General features: G+C 38.7%; 1 protein-coding gene and 1 long non-coding RNA gene across 9 annotated transcripts in view; one reads left to right on the top strand and one right to left on the bottom strand.

Moving 5' to 3' along the window:
- Positions 1–19,373, bottom strand: part of LOC141495853 (uncharacterized) — a 111,942-nt gene that overhangs the window by 83,388 nt on the left and 9,181 nt on the right. For 2 of the 3 annotated variants that reach the window (XR_012470878.1, XR_012470880.1), the window contains exons 2-3: positions 9,213–11,908; positions 7,032–7,517 (exon numbers count right to left, since the gene is read on the bottom strand). This is a non-coding gene — a long non-coding RNA (uncharacterized LOC141495853). The remainder of the gene's footprint in view (positions 1–7,031; positions 7,518–9,212; positions 11,909–19,373) is intronic. The other variant, XR_012470879.1, reaches the window with a different exon arrangement.
- On the top strand, positions 114–17,196 carry CCDC51 (coiled-coil domain containing 51). 6 transcript variants are annotated; one of them, XM_074197647.1, is made up of 4 exons: positions 114–145; positions 5,486–5,829; positions 7,124–7,288; positions 11,049–17,195. In XM_074197647.1, the coding sequence occupies exons 2-4, from the start codon at positions 5,521–5,523 to the stop codon at positions 11,835–11,837; spliced, it is 1,263 nt and encodes a 420-aa protein (XP_074053748.1). In that variant the 5' UTR covers positions 114–145; positions 5,486–5,520; the 3' UTR covers positions 11,838–17,195. The 6 variants fall into 6 exon arrangements, with proteins under 6 accessions (XP_074053748.1, XP_074053744.1, XP_074053746.1 ...); XM_074197643.1 differs by lacking the exon at positions 114–145 and adding an exon at positions 370–447 and having other exon boundaries at positions 11,049–17,196; XM_074197645.1 differs by lacking the exon at positions 114–145 and adding an exon at positions 372–437.

The following is a 19,373-nucleotide window of genomic DNA, read 5'->3' as shown; positions in this document are numbered from 1 at the left end:
TGAAAAAACGGGGCGGCGACTTCCGCGTCGGGTCAGAGGTCGTGACCCGCCGGAAGCCGGCTTCTCGGAGCTTGCCGGGCTCGGGGCCGCGCGCCTCCCCAGGACCCCCCCCGGCGAGGGCAGCCGGGCCGCTCCGAGGGATCAGGTCAGGCCCGCCGGCCCGTCGGCAGACCGGCCGGGGGCGCGCCTGCGGGGGGCCAGGGGGGGCTTTGTCCGCCAGGGCCCCGCCTCCGCCGCCCCTGCCCGGACCGGGAGGGCGCCAGGCCTCGCCGGGCCGCAGGCCCCTTGTGGCCCACGCGGCCCCGGCCTTGGCCCAGCACCGGGGGTTCAGAACGGAGCAGGCGGCGTGTGGCCCGGCTCGTCTGTTGGAGAGCAGGGAGCGGGGCTCCGGAGGGCGGGACGCGCAGGTGACCCCTTTCCCAGCCAGTACCTGACAGGTGACCCAGAGTAGGTGGCTTCTCAGGGCTGTTTTCAGTGTTCTCTGCCCGGACCAAGGGCAGGCTATGGAGGAAAGTGCCGCAAGGACGGGACCAGAGTTCTCGTTTTTGTTTCTTTCCCCCAATACATACCTGATAAAGTTTGACAGCGACCCGCTGTGTGTTTAACTGTTAGCTACTTCAAACCGGACTCATCAGCATTTCCCTCAAAACTTCACTGTTGAGAGAACCGCTGTTGGGTCTCCTCACTGTCACCACCACGTCATGTCTTTCTCCGTGCCATCTCTTGCATCTGTGCCCCTTAGTCTGACAGTGCCACCGCCCCAGCCAAGGCTGCCATCCCTAAGGCCTGGGCTCTTGCAGTCGTGCTCCAGTCCACCCTTTCTTCAGCTGTCCTAAAGCAGAAGTCTGACTAGCAGTCTGTTCTGTAAATTCCAGGAGCTCCTTGTGGCCTCCAGGATGAAATGGAAATCTTGTTTGGCTTTCAAAGCCCTTCATAATGTGACACCTTCCTGTCTCTCCAGCCTCCTTACACTTGATTCTTAGCCTCTGGCTGTTCTTCAGCCCTCACTCCCAGCATCTTCACCAGCTCCACCTGGGCCTGGGACTCCCTCCTTATTATCTTTTCTTGTTTCTTGGTTTCAGATCTCAGCCAAAGTCCCTCCTTTTCATCTTGGTGCCTTTCCTCTTAGTCTACCCTGTGTTTCTCTGGTCAGAGAGCAAATTATCTCTTGTTAGACCCTGGACTTCTGCAGGGCAGGTATTGATTTTTGTCTGCCTTTGTATCCCCAGTACCTGGTATACAATAGACACTTTGGAAATGCTAGCTGACTGACTGTGGGGCATATAACACGTGTTCTCTCTGTGACCCTACTGAGGATTTTCTTGGTAAAGATACTGGACTACTTGGCTATTTTCTTCCCTAGTTCTCCTGAGGCAAACAAGTGAAGTGACTTTCCCAGGATCACTCAACTATTAAGTATCTGAGGCCAAATTTGAACTCAGGGAAAGATGAGTCTTCCTGACTCCCAGTCCAGCACTGCAGCCACTTACCTATTTAGCTTTCTCAGAAGTGGCAATATCTGAATTCAGTGCTCTTGTGTTATACTAGGGGAAGATCTGCCTGCATAGCAGCTCTAATGCAGAGGATAAAAGAGTGATAGCAAATTGACCTAGACTTTTGTCTATAGATACTTAGTGGAGTTTTGTTGATTTATTGATAGGAAAATTGGGGGAATTAGAGAAGACTTCATGGAGAAAGTGATACCTCACTCAATCTTGAAGAGAATTCTGAAAGATAGAGATAAAGGAATTCATTTCAAGCATGTAGGATAGTGTGTTTAGGAAATATCTAGTAGTACATTTGACTGGGCTAGAGAAAGAAGAGAAAATGTGAAATAAGAGAGAATAGGTAAATTGGAGCCAGATTTAATTGAGTTGTGCTTGTTTAAGGAATTTATATTTTATTCTATGGACAACAGGGAGTCACTGAAAGGTTTTGAACAGTGGAGTGACGATATCAAATCTGTACAATAGGAAAATTATTTTGACAGGATAGAAGAGAGTGTGGAGGCAAGGAGACCATTACAATTCTATTTAAATAATCTAATATAGAGGAGGTCTGAACTAGGCTGGTAACATTGTGAATGGAGATAAAAGGATATGAGTGGTACACTGCAGATTAGTGATTGGCATGGATTAGTCGTTGAACACCTGTTTTGTGTTTTTAAGAAGTGTAAAATTAGTGCTCCATTCATTAGCAGACCTGACTGTATTCTGATAGAGAATATTTCTTAAGGTAGGTAGAAATGTGTATTAGGAAATCAGAAATAGTGTTTTCAGATAAATGAATACTATTTAGGCATTTGGAAATGAACACCTATGTGTATTTCTCCTGAAAAGAGAAAGAATCAAAGAGGACATTTTCTATATGTTTGCATGAATCACTGCTGTTATTCCTCTTTTCAAGAATATTGTAGGGTGGCTAGGTGGCGCAGTGGATGAAGCACCGGCCCTAGCGTCAGGAGTACCTGGGTTCAAATCCGGTCTCAGACGCTTAATAATTATCTAGCTGTGTGGCCTTGGGCAAGCCACTTAAACCCCATTTGCCTTGCAAAAACCTAAAAAAAAAAATATTGTAGTCTTTCCTGCCTTTTTGACCTAATATTATTTTTGATTGCCACTAGGTGTCACTATAACAGTCTGTCTTAGTGATCAGATTTTCATATTTGAATAAATTTGGCTGACACAATACAGAGCATCTTTTTTTTTTAAGGTTTTTGCAAGGCAATGAGGTTAAGTGGCTTGCCCAAGGCCACACAGCTAGATAATTATTAAGCGACTGAGACCGGATTTGAACCCAGGTACTCCTGACGCCAGGGCCGGTGCTTCATCCACTGCGCCACCTAGCTGCCCCAATACAGAGCATCTTTTGGCAGTCTTTAATAGACATGAAATAACAGGATCAGGTAGGTAGTGGTTGAAGGAAGGAACTTTACTTGTTGGATAATGGAGAAGATTCTATGTTTGAATAACTCAGGTTCTTTCCATTTGCTTAGCAAAAACATCCAAAAGACTGAAAAAAAAAAGGAAAGATTAAGCAAAATCAAATCTGTTGAGCCTGACTGAGCGTGACTAAGAGAAGTAGTGGAGGAAGGGAGAGATTAGAGGACTGAAATGTGAGATGCAGGAATCAAATAGCCTGGGAGTCCTGTGATTAAATGAAATTAAGAGGAAAAAAACTGGACAAAGTACAAGGAAAAAAACATTTTCTGTGAAGACTTGATTTTCTTCTATAATTATCTCCCTCCAAAGAAAGGCAGAAGCTACCTTCCTTGAAACTACACTTCAGTAGTCATTGAAGTTTCTTATAGACTGTCTGAACCTTGAATCATAAAGCATACCTTTTTTATTTTTTGAGGGAAGATTAGATTCTGGCTGTGAGGTAGTTGATGGCACTTTTTTCAGAAATGAGACCCAATCCTAGATGTTTCCTGAAATCCTATGTCAGGTTTCTCCAGGGGATTTTTATACCTCACTAGGCTTACTGAGCTGTTGTCCTCGTGTTTCCCTCCAGCTTGTCATCTTTTTATTAGGAGTTATAGTCTGAGCAGGCCTAGGCATCCTTTTCCTCAGGCACAAGATTCATCCATTTCATTAACAGGGATATACCTGTTCTTGAAAAGTAGCCAGAGGTTTTGTAGAAAAATACAGGCTGTGAAAGCGAGGACAGTGTATACTATTTGCTGTTTGTGTCCCATTAAAGACAATATATACAATAAAGAAAATACATCAATACATTTAAAAAAAATTAAATGTACCATTCATCTTCAGAAGTAAGGTTTATTGTGAGGTTTATTATTTATAAAGATTTTTTTTTTCCCCACCTTTTGAAATCTTTATAACAGGGGTGGCTAGGTGGCGCAGTGGATGAAGCACCGGCCCTGGAGTCAGGAGTAGCTGGGTTCAAATCCTGTCTCAGACGCTTAATAATTACCTAGCTGCGTGGCTTGGGCAAGCCACTTAATCCCATTTGCCTTGCAAAAAAAATAATAAAATAAAATCTTTGTAACAGGAGAAGGCTTGCTGAATAGGAAAGAGAGAAGGAGGGATATGTTCAGGACTTCATGTGATTTTTAGGGGGGATTCTTATGAATAAGGCATTCTTATGAAAAGGGAGAAGGAAGAAAGGGTGATACAAAAATATGGAACTCAAACTCACGAATGTTGAAAACTATCTTTGTGAGTAATTGTAAAAATAATAAAGAGGAAAAAAGGTATTAATTAAAAATTTTAAACAAAGAGACAGCTTGGCCTAGTGCCTACTGGGCTAGTCATGGAAGAAGGAAGAAAGACAGGGTACAATTTCTACTTCCAGTTCATGGGTATCAGATGTGTGACCATGGGCAAATCATTTATCTCCTTAAAGTTTCAGACAACTCTATAAGACAAAGTCATAAGTCTGAACCAAAAATAAAATTCAAACTTAAATCTTTTCAGTGATGGAATTATTAATTAATCCATCCATTCTGGAGAGCAATATGGTAACCATGCCCAAAGAGCAATAAAACTCATGATGCCCTTTGACTTAGCAATACCAATATTAGGCCTATATCCAAAAGAAAAATCATAAAAAAATGAGAAAAGTCCCACATGTTCAAAAATATTTATGACAACTCTTTTTTGTAGTGGCAAAGAATTGGAAATTGAGGGGATGCCCATCAATTGAGGAATGACTGGAAAAGTTATGGTATATGAATGTTGTGAAGTACTATTCTGTAAGAAACCATGAATGGTCAGACTCTAGAGAAGCCTGGAAAGAATTACAGGAACTGATGTTGAGTGAAGGGAGCAGAACTAAGAGAGCATTGTACACATTAACAACAACATTGTGAGTTGATTAAACTATGATGATGCAGCTCCTCTCACCAGTTCAGAGATCTGGGACAACCCTGAGAGATCTACGAACAACACCATCCACATCCAGAGGAAAACAAAATGAAACAAAAAAAACAACAAAACCCTTAGAATCTTAATGGATATTATGCTCACTTTTTAAAAGCATCTCATGTTTTTCCTTCCTATCCTATGGTTTTCTTTCTTTTCCCTTAGTCCTAATTCCTCATATATAAAATGACTAATATATGAACATTGAACACAAATGTACACATACAACTTTTACTAAACTTTTCACCATTGAGGGGGAGCCAGGTAGGAAAGGAGGGTAGTAGAAAAATGTGTAACTTATAAATATGCAAGTGGATGAATGTTGAAAAACTTATAATACGTAATTGGAAAAAATAAAATATCAAGCACAAATAAGTTTTTTCATTGAACCATTTTACTTGAAAATTCTAAGAACCATTCTTCAAGTAGAGGAAAAACAGTATTCTATAGACCATCATACCTAAGGAATGTTCAGTAAATATTTAATTTGAATGAAAATATTTTGTTTAGACATTGTTCTATCTCAAGAGTTAGAAATGCTTCAGCTTGGTTTTGTGCTTTTTCTTGTTTCTGAGTAGATATATTCTGTATTTGTTTTCCAGTGTTCCTCACTGTCTTGCATGAATTCTTAGGCTTAATGATGGGGCATACCAACATTTTTGTGATGCCATATATCATGAGTTCACCCCAGAAGCTTGGGCTGAAAAGCCAAGGATTGAAACTCTTTATCGTTAGGACCTTCTGCAGCCCAGGGCCCATCCAGCCCAAGGGGAAAACTTCAACAAAAACTTCTATCAGACTGTATCATAGACTCACTGAAATGAGTCGAGTCCTGGGACAGAATCTCCAACAGAGAATATCTTCTGCAGCCAAAACTTGGTGGAACCGTTATGAGGAGTTCGTTGGGATTAATGAAGTTCGAGAGGCCCAGGGAAATGTGACTGAGGTATATATATATATATATATATATATATATATTATAGGTGTTATACAGATGAGAATCTAGAGCTCATCTCTTTTTTTTTTTTTTGCTGTAGGTCTTGCTATGATATGTTATTTTTGGCCAACACCATTTCCAGCAATGTTGTTTAAACTATATCCAGACTTATCTTTTGACTATCAAGCTTCAGCTCTGTGGTGTCACTGACTTGGAGATACTGAATGTGGGTTTAGCCTTTCACCCAACCAAACCACTGCTGTTTTCCCCGTCTTAGTCCCTGGTAGAACCTTTTATACAGTTAGGTCCAATAACTATCTCCTCTGTTGGATGTTGAATTGAAGGTGTTTCTTTGCATGTAAAATGATTTTATGGCTCTGTACTTAAAGAGCATTTATGAAGGGTAATAATTGAAAATATATGCTATATAGAGTGTCTCAAAAATCTTTGTGCTGATTAAACTTTAAGAACTTAAAACGGCACTGACAAAAGTCAAATCCATTAGTGCTTCATTGGAATCACATTTTCACATTTCCTTTCTTTCTACAAAAGCAGTGAGAATAGTTTATTTACAAAACATTAGAATTTATGGCACTTTCTAAACAGGCAGAGAATTGGGTAAATTTTCTACATTTCTTGTGTATATGTTTACCCACACCACATCAGGGGATTTTCTTTAAGTTTCATTTAAACTTTGTTACATAGTTATTAAAAAATTAAATAGAAAGCTTCCTTTCTGCTCTTGGAATGTAGAAACATGAATGAAGGAAGAGGAGAGAGTAGAACTAGGGATAGAGGCTGAGCCCTAGGTTCCCTCTCTTGTAGCTCTTCGAACATTGACAGCAGAGTACACAGTATTGAAATTGAAACCTTAGACACTAACTAGCTATGTGATTTTGGGCAAGTCACTTAACTTTGGTCTGCTTCAGTTTCCTCCTCTATAAAATGAGGTCATAGTAGCACTAACCTAGAGTTTAGAGGATCGAATAAGATGATATTTGTAAAGTATTTATAGCACAGTGCCTAGCATGCAGTAAGCACTTAATAATTGCTTATTTCCTTTTCTTTTTTCATTCCCCTTAAAGCATTGAGAGATAAAGTTGTGTGTGACATTTTTGTCCTTTTTTAACATCAGTGGCTCCTACCAAGGATAAAATAAAAATAGAAGGAAAGCAGAATTACACTAGGTTAACCTGAGAGCCAGTATTTACCTGGTATAACTGCATTCTCAGGACTTCACTTATTTTAGGAAAGTAGTTCACTCTAGAAAGGAGGACAGACTTCATTTCTGTTTTTCTTGCAGGCAGAGAAAGAGTTCATGGTGGCTCGAGGAATTGTCCGAAAGGCTAGAGATGACCTGGAAGGTCACCAGGTCAGACTCAAAGAGATTCGGGATCGCTTGGATCGAGTTTCCCGGGAAGATAATCAGTACTTAGAACTTGCAACTCTGGAACACAGATTGTTACAGGTAGGATAAATCTGGAGGCTCCTGGGTAACTCTATACCAACTAAGGGACAGTCTGGAGTTTCCTCTTAGGGACAGAAGTCTGGATCCCCTAATAAGTTTGTGTTGTTAATATACTCAGGAGAATTGTCAGATGTATTTGCCTCTGTAAATAGGTTAGGATGGTTAAACTTGAAAAGATCGATTTATTTTGTGACTTGGTCATTAGCTCTTCAAGGAGCATTGGTAGAACCTAGGGAAGAACAGGAAAGAAATCACCATTATATTAAATCCTCTATTGGTATCCTATTGTCATTCATTAAAAATTAATATAATAACATTGATGGGCGCTTTTGAATACTTCCATATTAACCAATTAAATTAAAATATTATTAGTACTCTTCTACTGGATTATTTCCCATTGCCTAGAAATATAACTTAGTTTCATCTATCCAAAAAAAACAGCCAACCAACCAACCCTTGTCTGGATCTTATCAGCCCCTCAAGCTGTATTACTCTTCTCCTTCTTTGCTAAACTCGTGGAAAGAATCTATGCTTGCAGTTTGTTCTTTTCTTGCCGTCTATCTCTATAGTCTCTGACTTTAATCCCTACTACTCCATTGAAACAGCTTTCTTTAAGGTTACCAGTGACTTCCTCATTATGGACTTTATAGCTTCTTTTCAGTCCTCATCCTCCTTCACCTTTCTGTATCATTTAACACTAGTAGCCATCCTTTCTCCTTCAGGATATTCTTTATTCTTTTATCTTCCATGACACTTTTTTTTTTAGGTTTTTACAAGGCAAATGAGGTTAAATGGCTTGCCCAAGGCCACACAGCTATTCCATGACATTTTCTCCTCATTCTTCTCAGCCCTCTTTGTTTCTATCTTCCCTAGTTTATTGTTTTCCTGTGGGTATTCAGCAAAACATAGTCCTTGATCCTTTTATGTTTTTTCTATTCCTTGGCTATCTCATCTATCCAATTATCATCTTTCTGCTGATAACTCCTAAATCTACATATCATTTTCAGTCTTTCACCTAAATTCCAATCTAGCTGCCTTAGCTGCCTAGTAATAAATTATATGTATGTACCACTGACTTCAAATTCAAGATGATCACAACTGAACTCCCCTTTAAACTTGTCCCCATCTTTCTTCTCATTTTTCTCTTATTGGAACTACCATTCCCCTAGTCTGTCCCATTCCAAATCTTGGGTTCATCTTTGTCTCTTCCCTTTTTCTCATTTTCCATGTCCAAACAGTTGCTTAGTCATTTCAGTTTTCACTTAGACAGTATATCATTCATATATGTTCTGTCTCCTCTACTCATATTGCCATTCTCCTAGTTCGGGCCTTCATTTGAGTGAAGGTATAGACAGTTGTAGTAGCCTAGCTGTTCTATTTCAAGGCTTAATCCTCACACATCTGACCATTATACAACCACTGAATTAACATTCCTTTTTTTTTTCAGTTAGTAGTATTTTATTTTTTCCAACAACATGTAAAGTTAGTTTTCATGTTCTTTTTCTTATTAAAATTTACTTTTTTATTTATTCCAACTCCATGTAATGGTGGTTTTAAAAAAATTTTTTTATATTTTTCTCCCTCCCTCTGACAGAAAGCAATGTAGTGTAGATTCTACATCTATAACCATGATAAACATAGACCTGTATTAATTATGTTGTGAAAGAAGAATCACATCCAAATGGAAGAAAAAAATTAGAGAGAAAAAATTATATCACTCATAAGACAACTTTTTAAAAAAAAATTGAAGTCTATAAACTTTGGTCTTCATTTATACTCCACAATTCCTTGTCTTGATATGGATGTATTCTCCATCACAAGTCTTTTAGTATTGTCTTTGATTAATATACTGCTGAAATGATCAAGTTCATCATAGTTGATCATCACCCAGTGTTGCTCTTAGTGTGTATAATATTCTACTCACTTCATTCAGCTTTTGTTCATGCATATCTTTCCACACTATTCTGAAGTCCCATCCCTCATGATTTCTTTTAGAATAATGTCCATCACACTTAAATACTACAGTTTGTTCAGCCATTCTCTAATTGATGGGTATCCCTTTAATTTCCAATTCTTAGCCACTAGAAAAAGAACTGCTATAAATATTTTTGTATCTATGAGTCTTTTCCCCTTTTTTATGGTCTCTTTGGAATATAGACCCAGTAGGGGTATTGCTGGATCAAAGGGCATGCACAGTTTTACTGCCTTTTGGTCATAATTCCAAATTGCTCTCCAGAAAGGTTGAATCAGTTCCCAGTTCCACCAACAATGAAAGATAGTTTTCAACATTCATTTTTCAAGATTTTGAGTTCCAAGTTTTTCTCTTTTTCTTCTTTCCTGCCTTCCCTAAGATAGCAAGCAATCTGATATAGGTTATTCATGTACAGTCCTGTTAAACAGATTTCCATATTAGTTATGTTGTGAAAGAAGAATCAGAACAAAAAGAGAAAAATGATGAGAAAGTCCATCATAGTTGGTCATCTCACAATGTTGTTAATGTGTACAATGTTCTCCTGATTCTGTTCACTTCACCTAGTATCAATTTATGTTAAGTCTTTCCAGGTTTTTTAAATTCGCCTATTCATCATTTTTTATGGAATATTCCCTTATATTATATTCAAATTCATATATACATAATATATATTATATTCCCTTACATTATATTCAAATACCACAATTTGTTCATCCATTCCCCAGTTTTGCCACCATAAAAAGAATTGCTATAAACATTTTTGCACATGTGGATCCTTGTCCCTTTTCTATGATCTCTTTGCAATACACATACCTAATAATATTGCTAGATCAAAGGATATGCACAGTTTTATTTCTATTTGGACATATGAATTAACATTTCTATTGCATTGATTAGATCATCTTTTTAAGAGCTCAAAAACTGAGGATAAAAGACAGATTCCTTTGTTCTATCATGGAAGTCCCACTATCATATAGCTCCATGTTGTCTTTACAGTCTTATTTCATGTAGTGCTTCTCATGTACTTTATTTTTCATTCAGATTATGAATTGACCCTATTTATAAGATTAGGAAGGAAGAGCCTCTCAAATCCCTTCAGCTGTGATTGGAGGCTCCTGATCCTGATTTTCCTACCTCTGTCTATTTGTAAAGGCCATCCATCATGCTTGGCACATATTCATTTCTCCTTTCTAACTTCCTTTTGAAATCTTTTCCTTTTAAAAGTGACTCAGTTCTCATTTCTTTTATGAAAACTTCCCAGATAATCTTCCCAGTGAAAGTGATCACTCCCATGTTTTCACCTAGCACAAAGGCTTGTGCCTCTGCCCTTAGGACCTAAACTTTGTGAGGGCAGGAATTGTGTTATTTTTCATTCTTGTATTCTCATTGCCTCCTGTAGAAGTTTGACCATAGGAGACACTTCACAGATCTGTGATATGGTAATTTGCTTCTCCTTTCTTAGTCCTTCATGGTTTACACTCAGGACATGTCTCTTCTCTATCCCTTCCCCATTTATGTCCTTGATGGAGGGATGAGAGACAAAGTAGTGTAGCTATAGTCTACTTTTTGGCTTTCTGTAGACATAAACTTTAGAGCTTTCTTTTCTTTTCTTTTTACTTTTTGCAAGGTAATGGAGTTAAGTGACTTGCCCAAGGTCACGCAGTTAGGTAATTATTAAGTGTCTGAGGCTGGATTTGAACTCAGGTCCTCCTGACTCCAGGGCCAGTTCTCTCCACTGCACCAGCTAGCTGCCCCCTAGAGCTTTATTTCTATTTGTTGTTTCTGTAGGAAGAGAAGAGGCTCCGAACAACCTACATTAACTCAGAAGAGTCAGAACGAGAGAAATTTTCCCTTTTTTCTGCAGCAGTGAGGGAGAGTCATGAGAAAGAGCGAACACGAGCTGAAAAAACGAAGAACTGGTCCATCATTGGTTCTGTTCTAGGAGCTGTGATTGGTGTTGCTGGCTCCACCTACGTGAATCGAGTAAGATTGCAGGAGCTAAAGTCATTGCTTCTAGAATCACAAACGGGACCCATGAGTCTTCAGGAAGCCATCAAAGAACAAGCATCCAGCTACAACACACAGAATAAGGATCTCAGCAACCTTATTGAACAACTTAGGAGCTTAGTGCACACTGGAGTCAAGGTATCCTCTGGAACTGCAGAAGGTGCCACCTCTGCTAGAGAAAGTCTCTTGTCTCCTAAAGATACCTACTTGCTTTCAGCCTCTGTGAAAGAGCAGCTCAGCCAAGCTCAGCAGGTCCGTTCATGTCTAGAGAGTTTACGAGAGCAGCTTACTGACCTGGACCAAAAATTCAGTCAGATGGTTTCAGAGGTTCAGCTTGTAAAGGCTGCAGCCCGTTCCCAGCTTGCAGAGCAAGCCAACCAAGCTCTGCTAGACTCTTCAGTGGACACCAGGCAGTCTCTGGTTGCCCAGGGCTTGATCCTGGAACTGTCAGATATGGAGCAGAGGTTGGAGGCCCAAGTGAACAGGAACTCAATCTACAGCTCTGTGCTGACTTGCACCTTGTTTGCTGCAATGCTTCCAGTGCTCTACATTCTCTTCAGAACCAACTAGCCAGCTCTGGAGGGAAGCTCCAGTGAGGAAGAGAAGTTCTTGTATTTAGTCATGAGCCCTGGAGGAGAAGCCTGGAAGAGGAAAGAAAATGGCAGCAGGCTTTTCTTTTTTCATCTACAGATTGACATTTGTAAAATTCTAGCTCCCATTTTACATTGATTTACATTGATTTACATTGATTTTCATTGATTTTCATTGATTTTCAAATTTTGCACTTACATGACATGTTCCACAGAGGGAAAGTCTGAGATTATGTTATTGGAAACAATTTAAAAATTTTAAATTATGTTCATTGCTAAAATTTACATGACATCTTACAGTTTACAATGCAACTTTTTAACTTTATTAATTGATCCTTATAACAGTATGATATTGTAATGAAAGTCTAAGCCAATTTGGCTGAAGAGATTCAGAAATTGCACTATCAATTTAGAACTCTAAAATTCTATTAACTTTAAAATTTACCTTTCATAGTGCCTGTGTTCTCTTTAATTTCTCCCCCGGTATTCTCTACTGTTTTTTTTTACATTCTATGTTATTTTTAGTATCATGCCACTTTGTGTTGAAATTATTTTTGATGCTTCATCTGTCTAAATTTCTAACCTTGGTTTTCATTTTCCTGGCCTTACTTTTATTTCCTAGGCCTTATTGTGGCTTAAGTGTTTATGGGGTATCTGGTTTAATGACCTGGGAACCAGAATTCCTGGATGCTTCCCTACTGGCCTCCGCTTCCCTTTATGACTTAACTGTTCCCTTCCATCTGTCAGTGTTCCCCTTAGCTTTTTTTCCTTTTCACTTTCCCTGCAGACTTGGGAAAGAATTTGTCTGATACTTGAAACAAAGGGAATTAGGGGTGGGATTTGGGGTTTGTTGAGAAAATGTGAAGCCATTTGAGTTTAGGTGATGATGGATTATATTGTATTGGCAGTAATTGGAGTTTGCTAAACAAACAGATCTTTGCCTATAGGGAAATAAGATTTGGGCTTTACCAAAGGGTGTGTATACCTTCTTTCTCTACAGCCTGAAGAGGCTCTCTGAAAGTAGCTCTTTTTGCCTAAGGCAAGATTGGAGGAGAGCTGGCAAAGTGTATTCCTTTGGTAATGTGAATTGAAAAGCAGTGAGTTGGGTGGGGTGAATTCCAGAAGTGGAAGTCACCTCGCTAGTCAGACTGGGGTTGAGGAAGGGGGTGGGGGGGGACAGACAGGTTGGATAGTGGCAGATTCTGTTCTGAGTGAACCCCACCCTGACATGCCTGCTCCAGTACCGGAGGGCTGCCTGCCCTTCCTTCTCAGACAGTGGGCTTGCTCTAAATCAGCATTTCCTTTGTGTTGTTAGGTAAGAACTCATAGTTGAATAAAACATATTACTAATATGGCCATTTTTTTGGTCCCATCTTTTTTTTATTTGGAGAAATTTGTGGAAAGCAGTATTTGTCCACTCCAGAGGAAGAAAACTGAGGGATAGCACCATCAGGGGCTTGTTACAATTATATGCATATTGTAGTTGTGTATTAGTGAAGCTTGAACCTCTCAGCAAAGTGACTTAGCTCTTTGATAGGTTCTTTCCCCATGGTGGAGCCTGTTGCTGATCAAATCCTTGAATAGCTCTAGGGGATGTGCAGCTTTCTAAAGTTCTAATGCATATTGATTCAACATACACTTAATAAGTACCTTTATGCAATATAGTATGTTAAGCACTGAACATGTAAATAAACATGGAAGAATTCCTGTCCTTGTCATAAATCAGAATGTCAGAAGAAGGAAATTTGAATTTCTCATAGCCCTACATACTTTCTCCAACACTCCTGAGTGCTATCTGAACTAGATTAAAATGTAATTAGGCAATATTTAACATAACAAAAATATAATAAAGTATAATATTTTATTTTAAAACTTGTCAGTTGAACTCACAGAGATCTTTCTGTTTGGATTAGTGGCTCCCATTTTTATGTTTGACAACACTGTTCTAGAATATCCCTGACAAGTGGTCAATCCAGCCTTTATTTGATGACATCCTATAATTTAGAATCATTACCTCCTGAGGTAATTGCAATTTTTTGACAACTCTTAATTGTCAGATTTTCTCTAATCTTGACCCATAAATATACTCCTATTTGCCTTGATCCTAGTTTTGCTCAGTGGGGCAAAACTAAGGAAGCTCTAGTTCCTCTTACACATAATAGCCCTTCAAATACCTGAAGATGACTATTTTCAAATAAACATGGCCAGTTGTCTCAGATCATCCTTAAATAGAAAACTAGTTCTTTTACCGTCTTGATCACACTCTACCTTGACCAGAACGTTATGTAACCATTCATTCTGGACATTATGTTTCTTTTAGTTTGCTCTTAGTGTTGCATTAACTTTTGGGGGAACCATGTGTCACACTGACCTTATAATTTACTAATCTCAGATATTTTTATATAAACTTGTCTCTGTGTCTTTCCCATCTGTACTTGTATGGCTGATTTTTTTTTAACTCAAGTATACAACTTCACATTTCTCTCATTAAATTTCCTCTTATTAGGTCTGGCCCATCATTCCAGCTCCCATGAGGAATTCAGAGGATCATTTTGAATGGAGATCCATTTATCTAAAATGTTATTCCAGCTTCATATCAGAAGCAAATTTGATAAGCATGCCTTCATCATTCAAGGCTTAGATAAAAGTGTTGAACAGAACTAGGCCAGGGGGATGATTTAAGTCTAGTAGGGGAGATAAGAGCCCAAAGGATTACAGTGGAATGTTAATTGCCTAAGAGAAGTACAATTCTGAACATTCATGGGAGGGAGACTGACTATAGTGGCTATAAATGAAAGCTTCATGATTAGTTTACATTTGAGCCGGGTTCTAAACTCATAAGATTTTGATCTGAATATAAGGAATTAAATTAAGGAAAGTTATAAAGGTGTGAAAGTTTGAGGAATCTTATTTGCTTAGTAATACATTAAGGGGAAAGTAATATGAAATGAGGTTAAATGGATAGTTTAGGGACTGATGAGCACCTTGATTCCAAGCTAAGGAGTCTAGACAATGGGAGTTCAGGCTACTGGGAGACCATTAAAAGATTTTAGAAGAGATGAGAGTAGGGGGTGGGATGGAGAGCCGACAGAGTTGTATATTACTATCCCTATAGTTACAATGAATTGCCAGAACAATCCAAGAGATATATCAGTAGAGGAATGGGGGTGGTATCTTTGTGGACTGGTTTTCCTAACTTCATCTCCCCAATTTGCTGCCCTGAAATCTTGCTATTTTGTAGCTATGGTTCTCTATTACCATTAAGCACTGAACTGGACCCCACCCAGCGCTAGAGATTCAGATATAAGAACTCTTTCAAGCAAGACTTCCTTTACGAATAAAGTCTGCTATTAGGACCTTGAAGAGTTCCCTAGTGCAAGGAAAAGAATTTATTCTGCTATCACAAGGAGCCTCAGTCAAAAAATGCATTTCTATTCTAATTCTAGTGATAGAGGACTTAACAGCTGCTAAATAGAAAACCACCTGCTCCTTTGCTATCACTCCCTGTTTTCAATACCAGCCTCCTCAACCTTATCCTTCCCGTACCATTGTGCCCCGTGGAACCCTTGTTCATTGTTAACAAACTTCCCTTCATTCTATACCTTTATCTACTGTACTCTTTTCATATTCCAGCACTCATGCAGGTCTAGTTTCCCTTTGAAGGGGTCTCTCTATCCTCTGGATATGTCTTCTGTACTCTTTGACATAATGGACCAGAGAAGCAGGCTCTTTACTTCTCAATGCCAATTCCAGACACCCTCTCTCAACCACTATCTCCTTTGAGGTTTTCACCATCCAAAAATAGCACCTTATCCAGATCCTGGATATGTATGACCTTCCAGGTCATTGTCTGTACTTACTTAGTCTTCACCCTAGCCCCTGACCTATTTGAAGATATCAAAAAAACATGTTGCTGTGTCTTCAAACATCCTGGCTTCCCAAGTTGTCAACCTTTAGTCCCATAACTGATCCCTTTACCTCTGCTACATACAGATATGAAATGTGTCTCTTTCCCTCATCCCTATAAAACCTTCGTCTGATCTATCTCCTCAAGCTATCGCCCTATATTTCTCCTTGCTTTCAGAAGAGAACTAGAAAAACCTTATCTGTAGTCATTCTTCCCATGTTCCTCTTACTTCTCATTCCTTTGTATTCTGGTTTCTGAAGTTGGGCAAGAACATCAGATGCTGCCACGTCTAATGATAAACTTCTAGCTTCTGATATTCTTGCCCACCTTCTCTAGGATACTCTCTTCTCTCTGAGTTTTTGTGACCCCTGTTTTTTCTAGTTGTTTCTGGGTTTTTGTGACCCTTCTGATTTTTTTTTCTACTTGTCTCTGGGTTTTTGTGGCCCTTCTCCCGATTCTCTTTCTACTTGTCACTGGGTTTTTGTGACTGTTCTTTCCTGATTCTCTTTCTACTTGTCTGACTACTCCTTTCATGGATAATCATCTCTACTTTTCCCTGATGTGTTTATGTATCTACCCCAGGCTTTCTTCTCTACTTGGTGATCTCATCAGCTCCCAAGGCTCAACATCTCTATGTGATTATCATTTTAGGTCCACATCACCAATAGTCTATTGTACATGTTTAATTGGATGTCCATTAGGCAACTCAACATGTTTAAACATGTACAAAACTAACTCATCTTTTTGTAAAGTACTTAGTAAACATTTTATAAATTTTACCTTCTCTACTATTATCTTTTCCTCACAGCTTTTCCTTTTCCTAACTTTCTTAGAACTTTTGAGGGTATGATCATTCTTTTGGTTACCCTTTAACTCTTCGTTTTCTCTCACCTCTTATAGCCAATCAATTGCCTAGTCTTGTCGAGTCTATTTCCAAAGCATTTCTTACCTCCATTCCTTGTCTACTCAGGTGGCAACCACGTTGGTTCAAACTCTCATCATTTCTTGCCTAGACTACTGCAACAATCTCTTAATTGGTCTCCCTGTCTTGTTTCTCCCCTTTCTGATTCATCTTTCACATACCTTCCAAATTGATAGTCCTAAAGCACAGGTCTAACCATGTCACTCTTACCTCTAGAGTAAAATACAATCTCCTGTCAAACATTTAAAGTTGTTCACAATATGGCTCCAGCCAATTTTTCCAGATTAGTCATATACTACTCCATCTCATGGACTTGACCTCCAGTCTAGAATACTTAATACTCCCCAATCTGGATGGTCCATCTCCTTCCTACTTACTTCTGACCTGGAATGCTTTCTTTCCTCAGCTTCCTCAAAGAATCCCTTTACAAGATCTGTCCTCATCTGCCCAAGTTCTAGGGAAGAAATTTTGTATATTTTCTATTTCCTAATATGTCCTAATTTGGCATGCTATTTCCCCTTGTAAATTTCTTGAGGGCAGGAACATGTTTATTTTTGTTTTTCTATCTGCATTATCTTAGCATATTAGATGCTGTTGATAAAAATGCATTCTCGTATCTCTTAGCTCATGTTTTAATTATTATTATTATAGCTCTATATTTTATTATTATTATATAATATATAATTTATATAATATGTTATATAAATATTATTATAGTTCCATTCTATTTCTCTACTAGACTATAAGATTCTTGAAAGAATCTTTTATAGCTTAATAAATCTTAATTCTCTTACTATTTCCCTCGTGCCTTCCATAATACATTGTAAATAACAAGCACCGATTGGTTGTTAAGTGAATTGGAGGAGGAAGAAAATAGCAGAAATACTTAAAGTCCTTGTAATAGTTCATGTGAAGGTTAATGAGAAGTGACAAATGGAAAAGAGGGAATAATATGAGAAATACTAAAAGGTAGAGTTGGCAGGACTTGGGTCTACTAGGAAGAAATCAGAAGATGATTTCATTTAACCCAGGCAACTTGGAGAATAGAGGGCAGAATTTGGAAGTTAGTAGGAAAAAGCAAGTTTTGTAGGAAACATGATGAGTTTGGTTTTAGATAAGTATTTATTGTATGTGCCATGTATATAGCAAGTACTTTAGGCTCTGCAGGGGTTGCATCATTTACATAATAAAAGCTGGGGGGCAGCTAGATGGCGCAGTGGATAGAGCAATGGCCCTGGAGTCAGGAATACCTGAGTTCAAATCCTGCCTCAGACACTTAATAATTACCTAGCTATGTGGCCCTGGACAAGCTACTTAACCCCATTGCCTTGCAAAAAATAATAAATAAAATAAAATAAAAATAAAAAATAATAAAATCTGGCATTATAGAGAACTAAAATATTTGTAAAGCACTTTATAAACACCTCATTTGATCCTTACAACCTTGTGCTAAAGGTACTTAGAGATATCATTCACATTTCGCAGATGAGCAAACTGAGGTATAGAGAGTTAAGTGACTTGACCAGGACTATTCATCAAGTAAGCATCAGACAAGGGAAACTTTTAATCCTATTATCTTCCAAACTTCAAATATAGCTCTCTACTCAGGTGGGTCAAACTCAAGTAGAAACAGAAAACAGCAAATTAATATCATGCTTTATTGTATTTTTATCTATTTTGTTTAGCATCTCCTAATTACATTGTAATGTGATTACAATGTTGTGGGCTATAGGCCCACATTTGTTGTACTACATAAGTCGTATAGTTATTCAAATAAGAGACAGATTGCTTTTGGCTTAGGGATCAGGAAATGATACTTCAAGAATAGGTAGAATTCTGACAGCTAGAGATAGTAGGTAAGTGTTCCAAGTAGGAGGAACAACAACAACAGTAAGAGAAAAATTAAGGTATATTTTGGGGGGATAGTGACCTGATCAATATAGCTAGATCAGCTAGGATCAGAAAGATAGATTGAGCAGCCAAATGGTAGAGGGCCTTGAATTATCTTGAAGTCAATGGAAAAACAGTTGGTGTTTTGGCCTGGAAGTGAGTTCCCTAGATCTTTTAGGAAGATTAATCTGGTGCTTTAGGTAAATTGGAGAAAATATAGGAGGCAGAGCTGGATGAATATTCTAGTGATTCAGAGAGGGAGAATTGACAGGGAATTAATACTTGATTTGATACGATTAGATAGTAAGTCAGGGCTGGGGACTCTTCCTCCCTGGATTTTGTCACTTTTTTTAGGTAAAAATAAATGAAACTAGCTTATAAACTTGAATTGCTTGTTCCCAATCTGGGAGCCCCATATATTGGTCCCCTATTGTGCAGAGTCCTATCCAAGAGAATGAGCTCATTTGGATTCTTCCCAAGCTCCAGGCTTTGAAATTCTCCTGAACAGACTTTAAGATGCCCATGCATGGCAGGGGAAGAGAGGTGTTGTTCAGTCTTGCTCCTTCAAGATTTCTAGAAGAAAAAAATCTGGTTCAGAGGTAGATAAATTCAGTGCTTTGGTCCTAGAAAATGAGACACAACTCAATCTCTAGCCAGTAGTCTGCTACTATATAAGTCCTGAAATCCACAGGGTTTTCACTCAAAGGGACCTCTAAGGCAAAGAGGAAGGAGAATTTGGAAGTGCTGGTAGAAAAGGATTTGATAGGTCAACCAGATGGTGGAAAGATCAAAGGTGA

The sequence above is a fragment of the Macrotis lagotis genome, chromosome 8, assembly GCF_037893015.1.
Source record: "Macrotis lagotis isolate mMagLag1 chromosome 8, bilby.v1.9.chrom.fasta, whole genome shotgun sequence".
Lineage (NCBI taxonomy): Eukaryota > Metazoa > Chordata > Mammalia > Peramelemorphia > Peramelidae > Macrotis > Macrotis lagotis.
This window is presented reverse-complemented; position numbering and strand designations above follow the sequence as displayed.

Coding starts and splice junctions, on each gene's coding strand:
- CCDC51 (XM_074197643.1), top strand. Junction 5,830..7,123: donor CCCAGGGAAATGTGACTGAG/GTATATATATAT, acceptor TTTTTCTTGCAG/GCAGAGAAAGAGTTCATGGT. Junction 7,289..11,048: donor TGGAACACAGATTGTTACAG/GTAGGATAAATC, acceptor TTGTTTCTGTAG/GAAGAGAAGAGGCTCCGAAC.